The following is a 26,121-nucleotide window of genomic DNA, read 5'->3' on the forward strand; positions in this document are numbered from 1 at the left end:
CTCAGGTAGTCCACTGCTAAGACTATCCTTCATTGAGATCAATGACAAAAAGAAAGGCTCCACAGGCACCCAAAGACAGCACATTTTATGGTAGCAAAGAGTAGCAAAGAAATGGAAACAAAGTAGATGCTCAACAATTGGAGAAGGGCTAAACAAGCAGGGGTACATAAATATAATGGAATATTACTGTGTCTAGGGAATTATGAATATGAAGAATACAGAGAAGCACATGAAAACTTACATGAACCTGATGCAAAGTCAAGTAAACACCATGGAAATAATATCCATCAACAACTATAGCAATGTAAATGGAAAGAGCAACAAAGTAATTTTAACTATATTATGTGAAATTAGAAGGACCAACTTGAACTCCAAAGAAAAAATACAAGAAAGCACTACTCCTGTGTTTTGGTTTTTGCATAAAAGGGGAACTATTAATATGGGAAATTATTCATGATGTCAAACAATTTCAGTATGTTGTGTAGTACTGTTAAATTGTTTTAATTCCTCTTTTTATTCTTTGTTAAAAAGGACAGCTTTCTGGGTAAGTAAAGCAGGGGAATACATTGGGAAATGTGTTATTAAAAGAGACAAATACAAATTTCTTTTTTAAGTGTAACACAATTTATCCAGATCTTTAAAACAGAGGAAAATGAATAGCCTAGAGAGGTTCCTGCAACAGTGGGTAGAATTGTTTAATAAGGAACACAACAAGGATCTTTTCTCCCTCTATTGCCTTTAAATATTCTTAAATATTAGTAAGAGGAGATCTTTCTGGACAACCCGTGACTCCTTGGAAATACAGTAGAACCTTTGGAAGTAGAATTAATTCCATCAGACCAGTTAAGTGCACTGGAGTACCTGATTCCAAAATTCTAAAATTGAAGGAGCTAATGTATGATAAAAATCTCATTTGTTTGCATTACAAATCACTAGAGCCCTCAAATAATAAGAATTTTTTTACTAGGTACACGTTACAGGAAGTGGGGATTCTAGAAGAAATCTAAGTTTTAAAAAGCTCTCTACTATTTGAAGTCTAATAAAAAAAAGTGTCAGAAGCCACAGCAAAAATGATCTGTAACATCTCACATTTTGCCAGAACTACAACTTTGAAGTTTACTAGAGCTCTGTGAGCACAGAATTTGTTGATTCTGTCATTCACTTAATTGATTTAAAAATAAAACTCTTCAGATTTTTAAATACACACTTAAAAATGTGGTTAGGAACCTATTATAGGAAGTGGGCTATATAGCTTGGGTTTGCAAGTTCAAACTTTCATGAAATTGTCCTTTCTTCATTTCTAACTAAGTGAAGAAAAAAAAATCTTAGTTACCCCCTTTCCCCACATTAACTAAAACTACAACATCCATTTCCCAACCAAGCTGGTTAACTAAAGCCTCACTGCAGTTCCACATGCCCACAATTAGAGAATACCTAACTCACTTAGATGCTGAACATTACCATTCAGTATAAACCAAAAAAAGCCAACAATTTAATGAAGAAGCCTTATAGTACTTAGTAAGCTTAACAAAATTCTAAGAATAAGTTACACTTGGAACAAAGACTCACTTTAGGTGACTTAAAGAAAACATGCATACAATAAATAAAATAGCTAAGAGCAAATAAAGAGAGGTTTAACATTACGGGTGTGAAAATATATGACAGAAATCTCTTGGGAAAAGATACAGGTGTAGTGGAAATCGCTGGGATTTCAAATTGTTCTTCTGCAAAAGTTTAGCTGAGAATTGTTGAAGAGGGCTTCAGGTTCTATGTCACAAGAAAATTTAACAACTGAACCAAAGCAATGCATTTGTTTGACTCAAATGTTATTTTTTCCAGGAAGGATTAAAAAAAATAACCCAGAAGACCAGGATTCCCCTGAAAGGAGCTCAGTTCTAACTTATTGTATTTGAAAAACAACTAATTTTACTTTTTATTTAGTCAGGATCTATGATTTCACTGGTGTAGGGAGCTCCTCAACGAGGAAACTAACTCTACCAAGGCAGTTCAGCAACTTACATAGGCTTAAGATAGTTGCTTGGAGTCTAGAAAGGTTAAGGGATTTGCCCAGAGTCATAAATCCTCTAAATCCTCTATCTGTCAAAGACAGGACTTAAACTAAGGTCTTACTTATTCTAAGGCCAGTTCTTTATCCACTAAGGCATCCTGCCTGTCACTCATTTTATTATAGTCACAAAACAAGAAAACAATGGCCTTGCTCACAGGAAAAAAGAAGCTATAGACAAATTTAGTGAGAATGAAAGAGCAGACCACGGAGAAATTTAACACAATAGAATTTGCTGAAGACAACCACAGGCTACTCAAAGGAACTTTTTGTTGTTTTGATATTTGTTCTTTGTGTTTTAAAATCCATGTTAAAAAAAAATAACTTAGAATTTTAGGTAAGTGCTCGTCTAAAAGAAATGGTCTCCAAGACAGTCATTATATATTCTTCTACTTTCCCTTTAACTTTTTGCACAATGATGATGTTGTTGGCAGATGTTTGTATTCTCCTGGTCTCCTACTTTCAGGCTAATTTTGTTTCCAGGGAAATCTTAATTCTCTTTTTTAACCAGCACTTTAGTGGAAGAGTCACTCTTTGATTCAAATCAGTTCATTTACCTGAGAACAGGAATTTTAAGCATTGTAAAAAAAGAGATTTAAACTCTGTGTCACGGAAAGTAGACCAGAAAATCAGTCTATTGTATTGAAACCATCTCAACAGAACAATGCCATGGCTGAGTCTTTTTTGCAACTTTATGATAAAGTAAAACTGTCCAAAAGAAATTGAAAGGACTTCTGAATTATAATCTTTAGTTTGACCACTGAGGTCTTCAGTCCCAAGCACAAAGTCTTGTACCTATACTCCAACACTCCCCTGATTCTGCGATCTCACTCGAGTGGATATTCCCTCCAACAAGACAGATTGCAACCAGTCCATTCCTGACCATTTCTTTCCTAATTTCTTAACTGCAAATGCCCTCCCTAACTACCTTGAACTTAACTCCTTTGTATTTACGATTATTCTTTCATATTTATTCTATAATGTCCTTGTTGTACTTTTTGGATCAGATTCAGAAAAAAATTTATAATCTCTCTTGCCAAGCCTCCTTCCAACCCCAAATATATCATTGCATATATAATCTTTAGACTATAACATGTAGTTTGGACAAATGTTTATTAAGATGGCTAAATCTTTACATTGTCTTCCTTAAGAATAAAATTGAGAGACAATAGGGTGTAGTGGATAGAATTGGCCTGGGAAAGATCTGGGTTCAAGTTCCATGTCTATTACATACTAGTTATGTGATCCTGGGCAAGACTCTTAATTTTTCACTCTAAAGACTATATGTTACAGAGAAGGTGCTGATTGGTGGAACAACAAACTACTAATGCAAGAGAACCAAAGCAGCAATAACTATTCACAGTCCCTGAAATATGTCCCATACTTTTCCCTGCTACCTTATTCCTTCATGCAAGGCATTCCTTAGATTTATGCTCATTGAGATCCTACTTATTCCTTAGGTTTTGTTTTTCTTGCCTTTTCATTAGTTTAGTTAGGGAGGGGGAAGAGAAAAGAGAGAATTTCAAACTAAAAAAGGACAAAAAAACTCTCTTGTGCTTTGAAAAGAAATTAAAAAATAAAATAAAATGAAGCAAAAAGAGATTCTGCCCATTTTTTAAGATCTAGCATGAATGCTACATCCTCAAAGAAACTGTCTCTGAAAGGTCCCACCTTCTCTCCCATCCAATTAGAAATTATCTTTCCTTTTTACACCTGACATAACTCTTTGTAGTTCTTTTATTCATTAATGTCTTAAATTCTGTAATTTATTTTTATATATGTGAGTGGTGTAGTGGAAAGAGCACAGGACTTGAATAAGAAGATAGCATTCCGTCTCTGACACTCTGTAACCATGGGCAACAGTCTTTCTAAGCCTCAATTTCCTCATCTGCAAAATGATAACAATAGCTAACATTTACACAGCACTTTGCAAACCATTTAGGTTTTATATATATTATCATACAACTCTAGGTAGGTGCTAATTTTCATCATAACTTGAAAAAGGACATAATAATACCTACCTTGAAAGATTATTTTGAGGGTCAAATGAGATAATGGTTGTAGGTATTTTACAAGAAGCATTATATATATAGGCCAATTATGGTGATAATGATGAGGACGTGGTTCCCCACTCCCCCCACTAGATTATAAATTCCTTGACAGACCCAATCTCTCCATTTTTCTATCTGCCCTAATGCCGAAGACAGTGCTCTGCAAAAAAGGCGTGCTTTAAAAAGTTTCCTCAACAACAACATTTTGACAAACATGGCCTTTCTTTCTACCTGAAGCACGGTTTAGGTAAAATTGTAACCAATCAAGAACACAATGCATAGAGAAGTCACGTGTATTCACATGGGATAATAAAAGAAAAAAAGGCTTAATTGCATTTCAGTCTAACAATAATGATATTGAAAATAATAATAATGGCAGCTGTAATTTATAATATACCTTAAGGTTTTCAAAAAGCTTCATATATGTTACTTAAATTTACAACTCAGTTCTGCTGAGTACTTGCTACGTACTGAGGTAGGCACTGAGATAAAATGGACACATAAATAATGATGTTGTTTATGTGTTGTGTAGAATGATTAAAAAAGATGTGAAGTGATACGAAGCTTTGGAGGAAGAAGAAATTATTAGTTGACTTTCTTTTACCTGATTTCAACATTGCTTTCAATGACCTTTCAACCATGTACTTTCATGTTTACTTTGGGATGGATTTTTTTTAAAGATAGGGCTAATATTACAAGGAAAACCTCATAGAAGAGGTGCTGTGTAAACTGAGGTATAAAGAATGGGAAGAAGGTGGCAGGGTAGGGCACTCTTGACATAGGGAGTTGAATGAGCAAATATGTGGAGGTGGGAAAGCATTACATTGTGTTTGGGAAACAATGAATAAATTAATTCACTGAGAGTATATGGTTAAGTGGAAGTTTTCCTTCTAAAAGGCTGGAAATTCAAAACTTGGATCCAAACACAGGTTTCCTGAGATCAACTTCTGTGTTCTTCCTACTACACATTTAGCAAAAACAGCAAACATTCTTTCACCTTCCCTTTAAAATGTAAGCAATAAAATTCTGCTTTTCAAATTAGGAAAACTTGAAGGATGCAGCACAGTACCTGATTTCAATACTTCCTCACTTTCTTGCAAGTCCTTGTTTTCTAGATTTGGCATCCCCACAGAGCTAGAGTCTTCTATAATACTTTCAACATCTCTGTCTTGGTTCTTTAAGCTGTTATCTTTGGCAGGGGATTCCAATTCTGGTTCTTCTGATTCAAGGAAGATCTGACCAGCTACTACTCGGGCTGCTATGGCATGCTCCTTTACTGATTCTTCTGATGGCAAAGAAGTCTGAGAAATGTGGGAAAAAAAGTTTCAGGGTAAATATAATTTTAGTATATTAATTTCATGAAATTATTTTCCAGAAAATACTGATATATTTTCTCTCTAAAGGTCTCTTTCAGATCTATATTTGGCATGTGTTAGACTAATATGACAGGTTCTGTTAACTTAGATTTAGAAGTGATTGTTATCCTTTGAGTTATCTTTTTGGCTATCCTCCTTTTAGATTCTTTATTTGTACCTACCAGCACCTTTTAACTAACTTTAGTAAAATTATTTTATTTTCTACTATTTTAAAATAATTTTCTTCCAAAACTAGTCATATCCTCAAAGAGTAGTAAAATAAATTCTCTATCATTTCAAAATTGCTTTTAATGACCTGTCAACTGTAATACTTTCACATGTCTACTTTGGGATGGATTTTTTTTAAGCACAGGGCTAATATTACAAGTGTCCTATTATGTTGGAAAAGTGATATATGAAAAACATTCTTGAAAAAGCATTAGTAGTGCTTTTTTGTGGTTGTCAAAAACTGGAAAAGGGTTTGAAATGTCCTTTGGTAAATGGTTAAACATCTTATGGCATACGAATGTAGTTAGAATACTCTTGTGCTGTAAGAAAATGATGAAATGGACAATTTCTGAGGAAAATAGGAAGACTTTTATGAACCGATTCAGAGTTAAGTGACCAAAAATGAACACTTTAAACCATGATAACATAACAGAGAAAAACAACTTTGAAAGATTACAACTGTGATAAACATGATGACAAGCCTCAAAGAATAAAGATGAAACACAATACTTGCCTCATAATAGAAAAGTGATTAAATTAAAATGCAAAAAGAAATGTACATTTCTTAGACAAGGCCAAAATGGAAATTTGTTTTGCTAAACTATGTAGCTATGTACTGAGAGATATGGGTTTTTTTTGTTATTCCTTTAAAATTGAGCAATGAGAGTATCAGGAGGGCCAGACTAATTAAAAAAAACTTGTTACTTGAAATATAAAACAACAGGTTTTGATTTTTAAAGCATTTATATATGTAAAGGACAAAAATAAAGAAAAACAGAACTGAAACTGGTTCCTGCTAAAATGGTACAGTTACTTGACTTCAGATACTCTGAAACCTATGGAAAAAAAAGATGTTTTTTAAATATTTATTCAAACTTGTGTCAGATGTAGGAATTGGACTCAGGTGGTCTTAACTCCAAAGCTGGCTCTCTATCTACTGAATCAAGTTACATCTCATGACTTCCACATTAACAGGTGCTTAAAAAAATTCAAGTAGAACATGAACAATACCTTTGAAAAGAGGAAAGTTTATTGTTTTCAGAAGAGAAAGATAACACCTCTACTGTTCTGTTGGCTCCACCTAAGACATGTGTCATAACGTTGGTGTCACATATAAACTTATCACTTATAAGACAAAGCTAATTTTTTTGGCAAAAGGGCAATGCAACCTTTACCACTTAAATAAAAAAAATTCTAATTCTGTTTATCATATAAATGCAGATTCTTTGTACCTTCTTTTGTTATACTGTGCAAACGCTGAAAACAGATGATCTCCAATTTATCCCACATATATTTTGTCTGTACATAGTTGTTTGCAAGTTGCCTCATTTATTAGACTGAGCTTCTTGGGAGTAGGGGTTATTTCTCACCCTTCTTTGTATTCCTAGCACTTCACACATAGCAGTCACTTAAGAAATCCTTGTTGGATTGTGGTTGATAAACTTAGCTAAACAGCAGCAAATATAATGAAGATTTTTTAGTTCATACCTTTGAATCTAAGGATTCATCCTGACCTCCTTCATCATCTGTAAGGAAAGTTCAAATAAGTTAATCACTAGCTTTATTGTTGGAAAATTAAGGAGATTTATTACTAATGTCAAATATTTAGCAAAGTACACCAAAATAGTATTCACAAATTGGATGATCAGTCCCTGAAATAATCAAGAATTTTAAGTAGTCGTCTGGAATGAACTAAAAATTGTTTTTTTTTAAAAAGGTATCCTTAATCCTGTGGCCCCATTAAGCTACTATTCCACCCCGCATCTCCCTTTTATTGTCCAGTTTCATAAAGGAGTCATCTGTACTAATTGCTTCTACTTTTTCATGACCTGCTCACTCTTAAGCCCCTTCTAAGTTGGTTATTGCGTCCACCATTCTAATGCAACTGCTCTCCTAACTGTAAAAGTCAATGGCTTTTCCCAGGAATTCTCCCTTCTTGATCTTCAACAAACTGCCCCCTCTCCTCTTCAAACACTATCTCCCTTCTTGGTGGCCTAAATGTTGTAGCTTCCTCCTCTTGGTTTTATCTCTTTAACTGCTTCTTCTCAATCTCTTTCTTTGATATTTTCCTTCTCCCCTTCCCTTAATATAAGTATTTTGTAAGCATTTGGCATTTCTTTCCTCTATACCTTTTCCCTTGATCTCAATCACCTTCTTCACCTCTATGAAGGTGATTTAAAAAAACCTTTTTTTTTTTTTTAGAATTTCAAGTTCCAGAATCACATTTTCAGCTACTTATGGAAGCTGCCCACTTGACTGTCCTGTCTACAACTCAAGCTAAATGTCTAAAACAGAACTCATCTTCTTTCTTTATAATGGGCTCCTTTTCCTGACTGCTCTAATTCTGTCAACGGTACCACAATTCTGCCAACCTCCCTCCCCTCATTCAGCACATAAGTATTGTCAATCTATCTCAGCAATACCTTCTATACTGACATCTTCATTTCCATTTCAACCATAGTTCAAGTTCTCATTATTTCCCATCTGCCTACTGCAAAAGTCTTTAAAACAGTTTTTCTCTACCTCTAGTTTCTTGCCCATGCTAATCCACCATACATGTCACTCCCATATACACGTCTTATCACATTACTGAACTGATTAAAACTTTCAAAGGCTTACTATGGGACCAAATAAAATGTAAACTCCTTATCCAGGAATTAAATACACTCCAAAATCTATTTCCACTCTGCTTTTCACCCTTAGTTCATAGTACACATGCTATACACTAGCTAAATTTAACTACTCATCAACCTTTGAATAAATATGGCACTTTCCCATCTCTGTACCTCTACTCGCAATGTTCCCCATGCTTAGACTATCCTTCTCACCAATCTTTCTTTGTTGAAGTCTTACTCATCCTTCAAGCTTAAAATGTCACTACCTCCACGAAGTCCTCACTGAGAATCCTGCCAGCCAGAATCTCCTCTTGTTAAAGCTTCAAGTGAGAAGGGAACTCTGGGTCAGCTCATTGAACCTGTATGTGGGCAATAATCCCCCCTACAATACACCGAACAAGGAACATTCCAGTTTTTAAAAACCTCCAGGGAAGTATAACCAAGACAGTCAAATCCCAGGGACAACTATTTGTTAAAAACTTTTTTTCACAGTGAACCTAAGTGTGCCACTTTGCAAATTCCACCTATTGCTGCTACTATAGTTCTGACCTCTGGGTTCTAATCTCTCTTGCATATGACAAGCAATCCTTCAAATACCTGAAGTTGGCTACTATATTCTTTCCACTTTCCCTACCTTCCCTTCCTCAATACCAGGGCCAAGCTTCAGCAAGCGAAGCATCTATGGATCGAATACTAGAATCAGAGCAGGAAGATATGGGTTGGAATTCTGCCTTTGATACATAACCATGTGACTATCTTAGTCAACCTTTCTGGGCCTCAGTTTCTTCATCTTTAAAATGGAAATACCTATAATATATGTAAAGTGATCTGCAAACCTTAAAGCAATATATATACTCAGCTATTACACATAATAATATAGTTTTTTCAACCAGTTCTTAATGACCTCCACAAGCTGAAGCCCACCAACGTCCTTCTTAAAATGTGGTACCCTGAACTGAATATAATACTGTGACTGGGCATAGTACACACAAATAATCACACTGCTGACTCTAGAAACTGAATATCTATTAATGTATTTTGCTAATTTTTCTTACTGTCATGCTATATGGCATTTACGGTCTACTAAAACCCTTTTTTTTTTTTTTTTTTTTTTGGTAATCTTCTTTGAGCTGTGCCTGTCCAGTACTACGCTGGTGTACTTGATTCCTTGAACACAAGTATACTTTTTTAAGGGAGTGATGAGGGGGATGAGAAGTGGGAAGATATGGCACAATTCACTGGCTTAGGGAACTCCCAGTAAAGAAACTCCCTCTACTGATGCAGACAGGCAACTGCTTTGCACTTCATAGTTTTAGAGTGCTCACGATGGCATTGCCAGTTAACTGGCCCAAGGTTACACAGTTAATATGTAGGCAATCCAGCCCAGCTAAAACTGCAAGGCACCCTGAGGGACAGATGAGAAGTGGCATATGCTATCCATATCATACCACCACCACCACCACCTTGACAACTATCTCCCTTCAGACCCTGACGAAGACAATAGCAATGCTTCCAGTCCAGTGCCTGCAGCCATCACCTAGGAAAGTAACCTCTGTGGAGATGTGGCCTGGCAACTTCAGTTGCTATAGCCATAGTTTCTGAAGTCCCAGAAAGGAAACTTCTTGCCACCACAGTCCTTCGTACTGTCAAAAAATTCAACATCAGAAACTTCTATGACTTTATGAGAAGAAATGACATTGTAGGAGAAGATTACCATCTGCTTTGCCAGTGCACCCTAAGAATCATAGGACCTTTTTGTCTGACTTACAGATGAAACCTTGCATATGTGTGGAATATTAGAATGTGAGTACCTTGACAGTAGGTACTGTCTTTCTTTTCTAGACAGCTAAGTAATGTAGTGGTTACAATTCTGGACCTGACCTGAGTTCAAATCCTGCCTCAGGCACTTACTGTACGTCCCTGGGCAAGTGATTAACTGATATCTGCCTCAGTTTCCTCATCTGTAAAATGGGGATAATAATAACAGCACCTACTTCCTAGGGTTATTGTCAGGACAAAAATAAGATAATATTTGCAAACCTTAAAGTGATACATAAATGCTAACTATAATTATCTGTATTCCCAGTACTTAGCACAGTACTTTGCACATAGTCAGCACCTAATGTTTTAAAAATTCATTCACTCATTCATGTGTCAGAGGTAGGAAATGGACCCAGATGGTCCTCACTCCAAGAGTGGCTCTCTAATGTCAGGTTGAACCTCATGGCTTGGACTTCACCCCCATTACATTTAAATTTCTTATACTCACACTCTAGTTCTAGCTTGTTGAGATCTTTCTGGATCCTGCTATTCAAAAGGTGCCAAGGTCACTGCCTCTCATCTTTATCTCTTGTAGTCTATTTTGCTTTATGATTTTGAGGGGGAGGCAGACAACTTATCTCCCTTCCTAGATGATAAATTCCTTTAGGACAGAATCCAGGTCTTATTTTTCTTTATACCTCCAATATCTTCCCCTCCCCATTGTCATTTTTCCCCATTAGAATGTAAACCCCTTGAGGGTAGCAGTTGTCTAGCATGTATTTTCATCCCTAGCACCTGATATAGTGCCAGGCACATAGTAAGTGCTTAGTAAATGCTTAATTATTCATACATGCACTACCTAGTACAACACCAGAGGTTGTTAAAAATTAATCTATTCAGCAAATATTTACTGTCCCAGAATAAGTGCTGCGTCACCACACAGATGCTAAAAAAAAAGTCATATCAATTCTTCTGGTTTAATATCATTATTTCCTACACACCTTGATTGACAAATAGTCAATTATTCATTCATTTTAACATCCATCAAGTGCCAACTAAGTGCAGTGCAAGTACTGGATATTGGGGGCAGATATTGTCTTACAAATAATACATGGTGCTAGCCTTCAAAACACTTACGATCTGCCTTTAAGGGTGATATGTGGAAGATTAATACAATTTAAATTGAAATACAAATATATAAGACTACAAAAATTAAGGTGTTTACAGAATTAACTTCCTTGACTTTGTTCCTCTTTTCCTTGATCTACTCTACTTGGGGTAAAATTAGTTTCCCTTACTAATAAGCATTTTACAACTCACTAAATTTATTAGCAACTGTTCCTCAAGACAGGAAGATCATGTATCTTTATTCTTCCCCTACAAGCTAACAAAGTACATTTCAAATAGTAGACCTTTCAACAATTGAACAAATAGCTGTTATATACCTCCTATTGTTTAAGCACTGTGCTAGGTGCTAGGGATACAAAGACAAAACAAAATTAAAATGGTCCATAATATCAAAGAGATTACATTCTACCAAGGGATATAGCATGTACAAAGACAGATAAGTAAGAAGTCATTTCCAGAGGGAGAAAATTTAACAAAGTAGGGTGCGTTAGGGTGGAGTGGATAAAACAGGGAAAGCTTTGGATGGGATATAGCACCAGAGCTGGGCACTGAAGAAAGGTAACTTTTGCATTCCAGGCATGGGGGAGTAGGCTAGAGATGCACTGGGACAGGAAGTGAAACGCTGAGTTTGGGGAACGCAGTAATAGGTTGGTTTGGATAGAAGCAGAACAAAGGGGAACAAATATGGAATAAATTGAGTAGGGAAGGTGGAAACCAGACAACAGAAAAAATTTAACTGTTAGGCTAATGGGTTTGTATTTTATAACAGAGGTGATAGAGAGTGACTGAAGTTTTGGGAATACAGGAATGACATCATCAGATCTGACCATGAATTGAAGAGGGGAAAGACCAGAAGCAGAGAGATTAATTGAGAAGCTATATTGTAAAAGTAGAAGGAAGAGGTTATGAGGCCTGAATCAGGGTAGTGGCCATGAGTGGGGCTAAGGGAATGAATGCTAGAGATTTGGGGAGGTAGAATTGACAAAATGTGGCAACTTACTGTAAACAGGGCTCAAGGAATCGGGAGGAAGAAATCAAGAATGATTCAGATGTAGTACAAGTGAGTGACTCAAAGAATGGTGGTATCTTAACAGAATTAAGGAAATTTTGAGATTTGCTCACTAGGGAAGATCATGAGCCATTTTGTACAAGATGAATTGATGCTTTTTGAGACATGTAGGCAGAGATATCCCGCAGGTAGTGGGCAATATAGGACTAGAATTAAAAGGAGAAATTAAGATCATAGAGAATTATCTATATATATTTGGCACTCATGCATAACAAATATTTCATGACTAAACAGAAATACATGTATTCACGAGAGAATAAAAAAGTTGATGTAAAATGTTTTAAAAAACAGATAATTTCATTTATATGCATAGTTTCACTTTTCTGTTTGCATAGATCTGGGACTTACTAAACAACAAAGAAAAGTGCATTTTTACTAATTGTGCTTTTGATTGTTTCAGGAGCAGAACCAAAAGTTGGTAATAAACAGTAACATACTTATCACCCTATGAGAGACTTGCTGTTACAGGTCTCCTTATTATGAAATCAATAGTCTCTTCTAAATAAAGTAATAATTCCAGTCAAGGAGAAATAGAATTTGCTCTTTGATTCATAGTGACTGCTTTGATTTTTCTGATCCTATTTCCTCTCTTTCTTCTATTTTCCCCAAGTTTTCCTGCTACTTCTTGTGTCCTTCAGTTATTATGCTTTCCCCCTGCTCTTATGTAACCAACAAGCAAAGACTCACTGTCTAAACCAAAATGTGTTTTTCTTGCCCAGTAAAAGTGTCAAAACAAACAGGACTTTTCTATATTTGTGGTTCTTCCCCAAACAGTATTCAACTAGTAGTGTTGACCAGTCAGGACAACATATTTTGATTATTTTTTAAAACCTTGGTATTAGATGAACAAATGGATTTCCAAGATTCACCCCCACTAAAATTTTAAAATTTGTTATCAAAGCTGTCATTTGGTCCTCTCACTGCAATGCATTTTCCGAATTTCAGCATTCCTCAAAACACGTTCCATCAAACCCTGGTATTCTGTGCCATGTGCTGAAAGTTCACAAAAAAGTTATCTTTCTATCAATATTTTTCCAATCAAAATGTTAATTATTAAATTATATATGAAAAATACTTTTGTACAGAAAAATTTCAACATGAAAAACTTCCTCATAGCATTCTTTATTCCTAGATCATTTACTAAATTCCTAATACCTCCCAGGGAACCAAATTTATAGCTTCCATCAATATAATTTGAACTCCCAAATGTTCCACAGACAAATTAGTTTAGGATACATTGCTCTAAAATACTACAAAGCTGGGTTTGAGTTATCAAAAGCAGAAAGTTTACAGAAGGAAATTCTTGTTATAAATTTAGTCTATCTGAAGATATCTATCCATTATGTACTATAGATAAGTGCCACTCCACTACATGGTGTTAATATTACCCTCAAATAAACTAGCTGGAAAAGTCTGAATAATTGAGGTCTATGGTATATAAAACAGAACTATGAAATGAATATTATTAAGTGATATAATATACCATTCTCATTTTGTGACAATCATTAACCTATGTCTTTCTCCTTTTGATTATGTAATTATAACACATGGATAATATTGTCACTGATTTACCAAAATCAAATGCTCTCTCCTAACCAATTTCAATCTGGTCTCTTCTCAAATTATCCCAAAGGTTAAATTTAACAATATGGCTCAACAAAAACAATAGGCTAAATAAAAGAGTGAGTGTGGGGGGACCCAAATGTTTTCTTTCCATTTTAGCTTCTCTCTGGATATTTAAAGAAAGATTCTTTGTTCAAAATAGATTTCTTTTTGCCCAAAGCTTTTTAGCAACGTCATGAATATTCACCTTTTCACCCACCAAGGGAAAGAAAATGAAAAGTTTCAGGTATGTACTCTTAAATATCTAAATTTTATTTTTAAGTGTAACATCTGATCAATAATTACAGTGCTAATTTTATTGAGTTATATACTATTGCAGCAAGTTACATAGTTAGGTTTCTTTATGTTTAAAGACAAAATGTGAATCAATGTAACTTGTTGCATTTAACTCCTAGGAATCTGTAGTTTATTAGTATTTTAAAATAGGTTTCTTGCTTGGTTATTCACTGAACATAAAAGTGGTACTATGCATAGAAACAGAATTATCTATATTTTTCAAACTTTTCAATCAACTAATTGGATGATCCCTTATGAATATACATATCTCCAAATTATTGACTAAAAATTGTTATATATATTTTATGATGGTAAATATGCTTTAAAATAAATAACTATACTTACCTACAGAAAGGGAAAAAAGTTAGTGAGGGCTAAATACAAGGAGTCACAACGAAAAAATTTGTTTACAAATACAAGAATACATGGTAGTTTCTGTTACCAGATTTCATCCCTATTGCATCATGTGCACAGCACCTCTTTTCAGAAACAACTAAGCAGTAATAGGTTTCAGGTAAAGAAAATATTGACAGATCTTAATCTATTTACTAAAACCTGGAAAGAAATATACTCCAGATGGTAATTTTAAGATTGTTCACAAAGCATAAGCAAAAGTCACAAGCATAACTTTTGACATTATACGTTCAAAGGGGGAATGATGCTATTGGAGTTCCTTTTAAAAGAGGGAACATTAAAAAAATACTTTTGATGAATAGTTAAAGAAACTCTAGATTATTAGTTTTTTAGGATTACAGTTAATCAGAACTTAGATCAAACAAAAAGGGAAAAAAAGAGGTTAGGGCAAAGAAGAGATTAGTAGATGCTCAATTAATACTTGCTGATTTTCCACTGAACACTATCACATCTATGATAGCATACCTCATCACAGGAAAACGCTTAGATTATTTTTTAAATGTAAATTTTCCTTTGGTAAAATGGGAAATTTACATTTTTAACATCATTTAGTAAAGTAGTATAATGTTGTTGATATAGTTTCAGAGAAAAGTGATCAAAATTTAATCTATTTGTCACATAAATTAAACTAACAGATAAAGACTTTAAAAAGAAAAAACTGATAAATTGAACAATCCAGTAGGAAAAAAAGTAATAAGGCTCTCTGTGCTTTGGTTCCCTACAACGTTAAAAAAAAAAAAAAAGGATACAACCCTTGCCTTCCTCATGGGGATACTGTAAGGGTCAATGATAGCACATTGAGGAAGTGGGAAGTTAGTATATAAAGCTAAGATAAAAAATATCAAATTTAATTGGAATCGATTCAAACCCCAGCTTTGTCATTTGTTAACTGTGTATTAGTAGCAAGTCACTTTCCCTTTTTGGGTCTCAGTTTTTTTCTGCTGTAAGATGAAGGAGATGGAACAAAGGTCCCAAGTTATCTTATCAATCTGATTACTCTGAGCCTTTGTTGCATTATCCATAGCTAACATGTAGCAACATTTTCCAGGACCTTGTTGTGAACTCTCTTAGCTTATGCAAGTCTTACAGTTTCTGCCATCCATTTGGGACAGGGACAATTACATTTGCGGCTCAGTCATTTCAGTGGAATATCAAAAAATCACAGGGACAACGGTTCAAATCATTTTATGAATTAATTTAAATATAGCTAGAAAAAATAATAGACATCTAAGAAAGACATTAAAGGCAGCTGGTAGTTCAGTGGATATAGCATTGGATCTGGAGTCATCCTCAGAGACTTCCTAGCTGCGCAATACCAGACAAGTCACTTTGATTGCCTGACAAAAGGATCCACTGAAGAAGAAAATGGCAAACCACTCCAATATCTTTGCCAAGAAAACCTCATGGACAACTATGGTCCGTGGAATTACAAAGAATAGGACAGAATTAGACAATGACAATAAGAAAGACAGCAGATAAGCTGTTGCAAACTATTTAAGCAGGTACCAGCTGAAAGAGTTCTGAAAAAAATGAAGTCCACGTTTTATTATAATGTTCCAAAAGAAATCAACTATGTTGAAATACAAATTTTAAAAATTAACAAATTAAAAAAAAGAAAGCTAATATATTATAACTCTGTGGAGAGACAAGAGATATGCAATTTCTTTAGGTCACAGCTCTAGAGATGAAAGGACCGTCCACAGGACACTGAGTCCAACTCCTTCATTTTCTATATGAGGAAACAGGCTTCCCCTGCATAGGGCTTAATACAGTTCCTGGAATAGAGTAGGAACTTAATAAACGCTTACTGACTTTAAGGTCATACTGACTGGTAGCTTAAGATGCAGGATTTGGACCCAGCTCCTCTCACTCCGGAGCCAATACTCTGTACCATGTTGCCTCGTAAATTTCTAAAACTGGAGAAACTGGCTAACCATTATTTTAACCTACTTGCTAAATGGCCTCTAGTGGAAAGGGGTAGCCTTTAAATCCAACTAAAAAAACACCTGAAAACATTTAATAATAACAACAAACAAAAAATAACTCACAAGTAACTCTCATTTTTAAGATGAAGAATCTCTATTTCCATATATTATCAGTGCCTGTGGCAGTGCAGAGAAAAAAAGGCAAACCTTCTGCTCTAAAATTATTTAATATTATTATTTTTAAAAACTAATTAGGATAAAAACAGTTCTGACTCTGAATACAGTCTAGCTAGTATTTGACAATGACAAATGACCCTTTGAATACTGACCATGATCTAACTTGCCAAAATGTGTCTAGTACCAGATAACAGTAACACTTTAATTCTCCAGGACAGAAGTAGACATTGGCCAATACAGAACACCTGCAATTGCACTATAGAGAGGTATGCAATTTTTTTCAACATCTGAGCATTTAAACTTTTAGAAAGGGGTGAAATGCCATATAAACTGTCATGCAAAAATAATGTAGCGTAGTAAGAAGAAGCAGGAATTTAGACTCAAAGAACCTTAATTTGAATCTTAGCTCTGGAATTTGCTACTTGTATGATCTTGGATAAATCATTTAACTTTTGTGGGTCTCAACTTCCTTATTTGTAAAATGAGTGGGTTGGACTAGTGTCTAGGATTCTTTCCCTTCCTATGATCCAAATGCCATGGTTTTAAACTGACTGACAGCTTGTTATAGGAGATGGGACAAAACATTTACTGAAAATCATCCAGTTCACACAGATAAAAAGTTAAGGCTGAAACAGAGTTCAACAGTACACCCAGATTCCCAGTGTTTATCTGTGGAGTAAGTGGTTGTTTGCAAGGTTTTCTCCATAACAGTGTAAGCTCCCTGAGGGTAGAGCCTATTTTTTCCCCTTTGTTTCCCTGGAGCTTAGAGTCTACCAAGTACTAGATAAAATGTGTACTGATTGACAATACTCCATTTGACAAAGATTTCAAAGGCAAAACCACTAATGCAAACCTAACAGATCATTTGAAAAACAACTCAAAGCCTAAGTCCTAATAATGGCCATGGGTCAAGATAATCTTATTTATATAAGAAGGTTTAATATGTAATCAGTTTTTAAAATAAGAGATAAGAAACTACACAGTACACCAATAATAGAATTTAAAAATAGGAAGTTTCATTTTGGAAGCAGAATAATTAAGGGAATATAACAATTAGAAATTAGGCTGGATATTTGGGGAACCAAATAATCACTTGTGAATTTTCTTGCAGAAAATTATTTTTGTAGTTAAAAATTAGATAAAATAGAGGAAGCACTATATAGATGTTATCATCATTATCTATTTATGGAAACTGATGAAAATTCTAGCATTACACACTGTACTGGTTTGGGCAAGAAATACTTTCAGATGCTAAGAAGGTCCTATAGAGATGGCAACTGAGAAAGGGTCTTGAAAGGCATATCAAATCCCAATTAAGGACCTAAAGTAGATACACATCAAAAACGCAGAACAGAACAACTCTAAATGCAGAGACCAAAACAGATCACAAGACACTCCTTTCAGGATACCTTTTTTAGTGCCATATATATCCAAACATCACATGCAATTTGCCATCCTTTCTGAACAAATTTCTTCCTTAAATCTTATCACAAATAAACCTGAAGCCATTCAGATATGCAATTCCTAACTCAAGGCTCCATCCTCATTTTCAGTCAACAAAAAAACAACAAGGGATATAAAAAGGGTACAAAAGAGCCAGCGCATATGGTAACTTCACCAATACACTGTTAACTACTAGAACTAGGTGTCCCCATTCTCCAAAGTGACATCTCAGACAGCGCAAGCTACAGCAAATCTGGAAACCCAGATTGTGGGGTGCCCTGACGTCCGGAGTATCCTCAGGGCTTAAGGCAGGGCCCGAGGAAGGGGCAAGCACGTAGCTTCTCTCCTGCTCCTCCTTGGTCCCGGAGCAGCACGGCCAGCGGGGTGGGGGCTGCAGGGGTCCTGATCCTCCTAGATGTGTGCCCTTACCAGCTGTTGAGGCAGGTTGTGTGTGCGCGTCGGAAAGGCCTCCATTTTCAGCCTCTACCAGGACTCCCCTTCCCCCTCCCCGGCCCCGACAGTCCCTATAACCAGCAGCCCCTCTACGCCCCTACACGTCCCAGGCGCTCACAACCCGGGTCAACCGAAGCCAGGACAGAAGTGACAAGGCTGGAGGAGCGCGTGGGGACGGAACCCTCCAGGCGGGGGTTGGGGTGGGCCGGGACCAATAGGGAGAGGGTCCTTATCCGGCCGCCAGCCCGGCCTTCTTTGCGGGTCCCCCTCCCAGCCCAGGCCGGGCCTCAGAGAAGGGGGTAGGCGGCAGTGGCGGCGGCGGCCCCGGAGTCCCTCCGCTCGGACCAGAGCAGGGGGGCGGGTACTGACCCGAAGCCGCCCACACCAAGCCGCAGCCCATCAGCGCCCCATACAGCAGCAGGGCCAGCCTGACCCGGACGCGCATCCTGCCACCGCCGCCGCCGCCTCCACCGCTGGGGCCGAGGTGCCGATGCCACCCTCCCGTCAACAGCGCTGTCGCCGCTGCTGCCTCCCCAGCCACAGGATCAGCCGCTGTCGCCCGGCTTCCTGCTCGGGCCACTCGGAGCACCCTCCCTCCCGTCCCGCCCCTCAACCCTAACGCGCGGCCAATCCGCTTCTCGTCCCGTCGGGCGCCAGGGCCAATCGCCGCAGCCACCCCGCCCGCCCCGTCGTCCCGCCCCACAAGGTCAGCCAGCCACCAATCGTGGCTCGCCATCCTGCACACCGGCCTCCTTAGTTGGGTCGCGGACGCGCCGACATGGCCCCAGCTAATTGGCAGCTGCGGGTCTCAACAAAGCTAGGGCGAGGCAGCCGGAGAAAAAGAGAAAAGCAGAAGCCCAGATACGAATTTGAACTACAATACCCATAATGCCTTTTCGTGAACCTCCTCGCGCAGACCTCTTGGGAGTTGTAGTACAGGTTGAACCACGGTTTAAAGGTGTTGGTCAAGAAGCTGGTTTAAATGTGGCTGGGAAGGACAAGATCATCCTTGACAACTAGTCTGCGCATTTTACAATGGAGAGTAACTCTATCTAACCCCGAAATGTGTTGGAGTTGGGTAAGGTTGGGGAGGTTGGGAAAAAAACCCAACCAGCCTGCCTGTTCTTCTTCAGGACGGCAGGCTGACGAATATCTACAATGTATTCAGTTCCCAAGGCGTCCGCACACTGAGCTGATACTGTAGCAGCAGGATGACACTTATCGCTCATACTCGAGGTCTAGGACATGTATCAAGTTGAAAACTCTACATCAGAAGAGGCTACTTTTTTAGGGGCAGTTTAAAAGCTTTTGTCGTCTCCAAGACGCAATAGAAAATAACCTATCAAAGTCATCTCACCTCATATTTTGGGAGCCCCTCCCGGATGCTTCCTGCCATCTAAGTTGCAGGCCATCTGTCTGTTCCCAAAACTTACCATTCTATATAAATAGTTCCTTTCTTCCCCCAAATTGCTTACTTCTTTAGGTTCTTTCTGTGACCTTCATCCTATTTTCCTTTGAAGTCATTATAATTATTAGTGGGATAAAATAGTTTGGGCCCTTGGATAGAGTTTTAGCTGAATGGATACAAAAATTATCTAAGATGAATTTCGATGATACACACCCTTCTACTCAGCAGCAGAGCTGTGATGATTTACTCTTGACCATTTTGCAAGACTCCTAGGACCACTGCTTTCCAACCTCAACCTCACTTTTGTATAGCCCATCCACACATTCAGGAAAGTAACAACTATCCCGCCAAAGAAGGCAGTTTGGGAGATTAGTAGTCTCTGTTTTTTAAGAGAATTTCTGTCCAACGTTCTGCACTCAGAATGATCTCTGACTCTTCACCATTCCTCACTTATATCAATATACGGTCACAAAGGTTTTCAGATCTTGGCACTTCTACCTCTATGATATCTCTAGCATTTATTCCTTTCTCTCTACTCACAGGAATATTACTTGCCCTGGTTCAGGGTGCTTTCACTTCTTAGTTGGACTACTGAAATAACGTTTTTTAGATCAAAAAAATTTATTAATAGTTTTTGTTTTTTAAGATTTCCACAACTTTACTAGTGTCCTTCCTCTTTCTCAGAGACCCCCACACATTTTATAAGAAATATTTTTAAGCAATAAAAGAGAAGACAAAGAAAAGAAAACAATGAACAAAATCAGTCAATGCGTTGAACAAAGAAAACAATGAAGCTACTACAGAGGACCATCATTGAAATAGAAACCATCACAGAAAAAGAATAAATTAGTTATGATGTTTCAACTCTGCCATATACCTGGAAAACCAGAGAAACTGAATTTAAAAAATAGGAGCTGGTCATAAGAGCAGACTGTCAAGAGAGAGCACAGAAATTTTACAGTGAAGTTAAAGAGATACAGGCCATGGAAAACATAACTGAAGAGGAAGACAGTTTTGATGATTATTTGATTCTATTATCTCTCCAGAGAACCAGAGAAACTGTATGTGAGAAACAAAGACTGGAATTTCAAACAGTTTTGAAAGAGAAAAGTCAGACAATCCTCAACAAAATCAAAGGGTTATGTGTTATGGGAACATTAATAAGAAGAAAAATAAAGGAAAGACTATAAAGGAAAACATGACTAAAAAGGAAAATATGATGCTTTGACTCTACTTTCTTTCTGGGCAAACAGAGAAACTGAATTCAAAAAACAAGAACAGACAAGAAAAATAATTTTGAAAGAGCAAATGTGGACATTCCTCAGTGACATCAGAGATCTGTGCCATGGTGAGAGAGTCCAATTCATGAGTACTTTTCCCATTTATATTCCACAAAGATTTGTTCAGGGCCTGTTTGTGTGCACTCTCCTGAAAATTCTGGGATGCAGTGAGGAAAATTTAGAAAAGGAATAAAAGGAATGCTTCAAAAAAAGAGAGAGAGAGATTTTATTTCCCAGAAAGAGTCAAATGAAGGATAAATGGCCTCTTCTCCCTGGTCAAAAAATCTCTTCTATCTAGAAAATCTTTAATCTGACACTTTGGTGCCCTTTAGTTACCATCCAATACCTTCCTTCCTTTCACTATCAAACTTTAGGAATGAATGTCTTTTCCAATTACTCGATCTTTAACATTTCCATCCCTGTCCCATCACTCTACTGAAACTATAATCGAAAACGTTATCAAGTGATTTCTTTGATGGATGTAATCCAAAATGAACATTTCCTTTTTTTTGTTTTCATTCTTCTTGATTCCTCTGTTGTATTTGACACTTTTGAGCACTTTTACCTTCTTGGAACACTCTTCTCTATGCTTGACTGATACTATACTATTCCCGTTCTCTTTCTTCCTCTTTGATTAGTTTTCTTTTTCCTTCTTTGATTCCTCTTCTTATCTCTAAACATGCTTTTCCTGAGGTCGTCTGCTTTCTTTGTAGTGTCTTAGAATTATCCATTCTCACAGCTTCAATTTTAACTCCTATGCTGAAGACTCTCAAATGTATATCTCTAATGTTATCCTCTTGCTAAGTTCCAATTTTATAGCTTTTGCTGTCTATTTGAATCTTTTGCCATCACCTCAACTCAACATGTCTAAAATAAAATTCATAATTTTACTCTTCCCCTCAAAGTGGCACTCATTCCAATTTCCCTTGCCCTATCAGTTTTGTACCAGGATTGAGGCCTTGACACTTTTCTGTTTCTCGTATGAAATCACCAAATCCTGTAATTTCTTTTCTCTCTTCCATCATCCCCTAGATCTTCATTACAGCATCCCTAAATTATTAACACCCATACTTAGACAACTTACATAACTCTACTTTGTCCTCCTCTAAACAATCCTTTGAGATTATTCTTCCTTAAATACCACTTTCATCTTTCCACCAACCTGGTTAGGAAAATTCAATGGATTCTATCTTTTTTTAAAAAAAAGACTTAGAATTTTAGCACTGTACAAAGCCTATGTTGGATAAAAGCGAGAACAAATAGTTTAATTCCATGTTACAATTGAAGAAATGAAGGAAAAAGAAGTGAATTGATTTGCCCAAGACAATGCTGCTAATAAGTGATAGAGCTGAGCCTAGAATTTAGACCTTTGGATTCCTGCTGTAGAATTCTTCCCACTATACTACACTGTCTCTTTAACCATGTCAGGTCTAAATTTCTCAGCCTGGTTTTCAAAATCATCCATTATCAAGCCTCCAAACTTATTTCTCATCCATCATGAACATGTACCTTCAGTTCTAGTTAGGATGATCCATTAAGAAACATTTATGGAGCATCTATTGCTAGTTCCTTTCCTCCACTGATTATCTCCAATTGATTATATGTGCATATATGTATATATACTCATACATGAATACATATACAAATAACATGTGTATACACATATATACATACATCTATCATCCTTCCTTCCTTTGTTTCTTTCTTTCTTTTACATAGTTGTTTTCATGTTATCTCCCTCATTAGAATGTGAGCACAAGAGTGGGGACTGTCTTTTGTCTTTCTTTGTAACCCTAATACTTAGCACAGTGCCTGGAACATAATAAGTGCTTAGTAAATACTTGTAGATTGGCTGACAGGCACTATTCAAGGTGCTGGGGATACAAAGATTAAAAAGAAACAACCCCTGCTCTTAATGACCTTGTATTTTATAGTGGTAGACAAGATGTGCAACATAGGCACATACACATGTACATATATATACACAAACACAAATCTCATGCAAAGTAGTTTTGTAGGGGAAGCACTACCATGTCTAGAAATCAGGAAGGCCTCAGGTTGGAGTTGGCATTTGAGTTGAGCTTTAAAGAAAACTAGGGCTTCTAAGAGGCAGAGGTGAAGAGGGAGTTAATTCTAGATATGAGGACAGGCCTGTGCAAAGGCATGGAGATGGGAGATAGAGTGTCACATGTGAGAAACAGTTCAATAGGACCAAAGAGTAATCAAGTGGAGTGTGATATATAACAAGTCTGAAAGGGTAGATTGAAGCTGGGTTGTGAGGAGCTTTAAAAATGCCTAACAGAATAGTTTGTATTCAATCCTAGTGGTAATAGGAAATGGCTAGAGTTTACTGAGCAAGAGAAAAATTTGATCAGACCCCCACTTTAGGAATATTACTTTGTCAGCTGTGGGGAGAATGGATTGGAAAGAGGAGAGATGATGAAAGGATATCAGTTAGAAGGCTACTAGAATATACCAAGTAAAAAATAATAAAATCCTAAACTAGGGTGGTGGCTATGTGAGTGGAGAGTTGGGAAGAGATGTAAGCAATATTGTTAAGGAAAGAATGAACAAGATTTTGCAACTGATTGCATATGTGGTGTTAGGAAAAGAGCAAAGTCCAGAATGATCTCCTTATTTTCCCATCTTTACAAATCATGCTTATTCTGACTTCTATAACACTTATATGTCCTCTATGATGGAATGCCCTCTTTCTGTCCCTTCTATCTATCCAAATCTTACTTATTATTTAAAATTCAATTCAAGTTTTACCTCTGCCTTAAAGCCTCTCATGATGATTCTAGCCTTCATTAATTTCTATACTTTTTGAATGTGTATGTTGGCAGAGTAGTAGCTAAGGCAGCGTAACAGAGGCACAGAAGAGATTTATCCTCCCAAGAGCAGCCACAAAGCATCAGAACACTGAATGGATGGATGGATGGATGGATGGATGGATGGATGGATGGATGGATGGATGGATGAATGAAAAAAGCATTTATTAATTGCTTGTTACATACAAAGCACAGTGCTAAAGGCTGGGGATACAGATAGAAGAGTAAGTCATTTCCTGCTCTCAGTGAGCTTATATTCTAAGGGGAGTGACAAAACACATAAAAGATTTCCATTGTAAATCAGATGGAAAGATCCCATAGTCCTTAGGGTGAAGTGTCAAAGCAGGTAGTAATACCTCTTCTTTAATATAATTTCCACTGAAAATCCTATCAGTTTCTGATAGTGAACCATTTTTAACAGTGACAAGGACTTTGATGACAAAAACTTTCTTTTCTGGGTCTTCAATAGCTGTGACTATACCACCTACTAACACCTTATGCCATAGCAATTGTAAGAACCAGCTCAAGATGTGTTTGGTTATTGGTCTTGAAATCTGACTTCTTTCCACATGGGGAAAATATTATAGAAACATGTGCCTTAGAGGGACAAGAGCTCAGAAAGTTTGCATTTGAAAGGCTTTTTGCAATGTCTGGTGGCTAGCTCCTCTGCTCCCTTTGGTATAAATCTGTGTTCTCCCTTCTGGATCAGTGCTGTGGGGTCTGTCCCAGAAGTGATAGTTTGGTTTTTCATGGCCTGGGACAACAGAACTCCTTTGCTGACACCTTCCTTCATAATATCTCTGTGTTCATTTCTTTCTCTCCATTTATACAGCTACCACTCTACTTCAGGTCCTTAATACCTTCTTGCCTGAACTATTGCAGTATCCTACTAGCTGATCTCTCTGATTTCTCCCCTCTCCAATCCATTCTCTACTCAACTACCCTGGTGATTTTTCTAAAGTGTAGATTTGACCATGTCACTGCCCCCTTTTTAATGAGCTCCAGTGGTTCCCTTTTACCTCTAGATCAAATATAAATTCCTCTATTTAGTATTAAAAGCTCTTCATTCCTTGTCTCCTGCTTTTCTAGACGTCTTGCACTTTATTCTCCTCCATGTAATCTATACTCTCGCTACACTGGCTTATTCATTTCCTCAAACATGATGAACTGCTTTGATAACCTCTGTCACCAAGGTCTAGCATACTCTGCCTTTTCACCTCCACCTGTTAGTTTCCCTAGCTTCCTTCAAGAACCAACTCAAGTCCTATACTCTTCAGACAGTTTTTCCCAATCCCCCAAGTACCTTCTTTCAGATTACTTTCATCTACTCTGAAAATATCTTCTATGTAGTCATTTATATGCTATCTTCCCAATATAATACAAGCTTCTTGAGTGCAGAGAATAGTGGGGGGTTTTTTCCCTTTCTTTGTATCCCCAGCACTTAGCATAGTGCCTGGAACATAGTAAGCACTTAATAAATGATTACTCTTACATTGTACATTGTACATTGATATGAATGACTTAGCTATTCTCAGCAATACAATGATCTAAAACAATTCCAGAGGACTCATCACATGCACAAAAATGCTAATCTCCTCCAGAGAAAGAACTGATGGAGTCTAAAAACAGATGAAATCATATTTTTTTCACTTTCTGTATTTTTTCATGTTTCTTCTCCCTTTGAATCTATGTCTTCTTTCACACCATGACTAATACTAAAACTAATATGTTTTTCAGGTCCAAACATGCATAACCTATATCAAATTGCTTACCATCTCAGGGAAGGGGGAGGTGAAGGAGGGAGAGAGAAAAATTACAACTCAAAATTTAAAAACTGTACGTTAAATTAGTTTTTACCTGTAACTGGGGCAAACATAAAATGTCATTCAATAAAAAAGAAAGAAAGAAAGAAAAGAATAAATGATTGCTGATTGACTAATTGACCTATGTGTCTTTTTGTGGGATGAGAGGTTTTCAGAAGTGAATCTTAAGGCTGTCAGTTGATACTTGGTATTCACT

General features: G+C 36.9%; 1 protein-coding gene across 3 annotated transcripts in view; it reads right to left on the minus strand.

Annotated features, from left to right (window-relative positions):
- SEL1L (SEL1L adaptor subunit of SYVN1 ubiquitin ligase) overlaps positions 1-19,180 on the minus strand; it is a 64,328-nt gene extending 45,148 nt beyond the window's left edge. For 2 of the 3 annotated variants that reach the window (XM_072623190.1, XM_072623189.1), the window contains exons 1-3: positions 18,953-19,180; positions 7,188-7,225; positions 5,186-5,417 (exon numbers count right to left, since the gene is read on the minus strand). In XM_072623190.1, the coding sequence (XP_072479291.1) occupies positions 5,186-5,417; positions 7,188-7,225; positions 18,953-19,028 (346 nt within the window). In that variant the 5' untranslated portion in view covers positions 19,029-19,180. Of the gene's footprint in view, positions 1-5,185; positions 5,418-7,187; positions 7,226-18,559; positions 18,901-18,952 lie in introns of those variants that run through there. The other variant, XM_072623191.1, reaches the window with a different exon arrangement.
- Between the last annotated feature and the right edge of the window lie 6,941 nt (positions 19,181-26,121).

The sequence above is a fragment of the Notamacropus eugenii genome, chromosome 7, assembly GCF_028372415.1.
Source record: "Notamacropus eugenii isolate mMacEug1 chromosome 7, mMacEug1.pri_v2, whole genome shotgun sequence".
NCBI lineage: Eukaryota > Metazoa > Chordata > Mammalia > Diprotodontia > Macropodidae > Notamacropus > Notamacropus eugenii.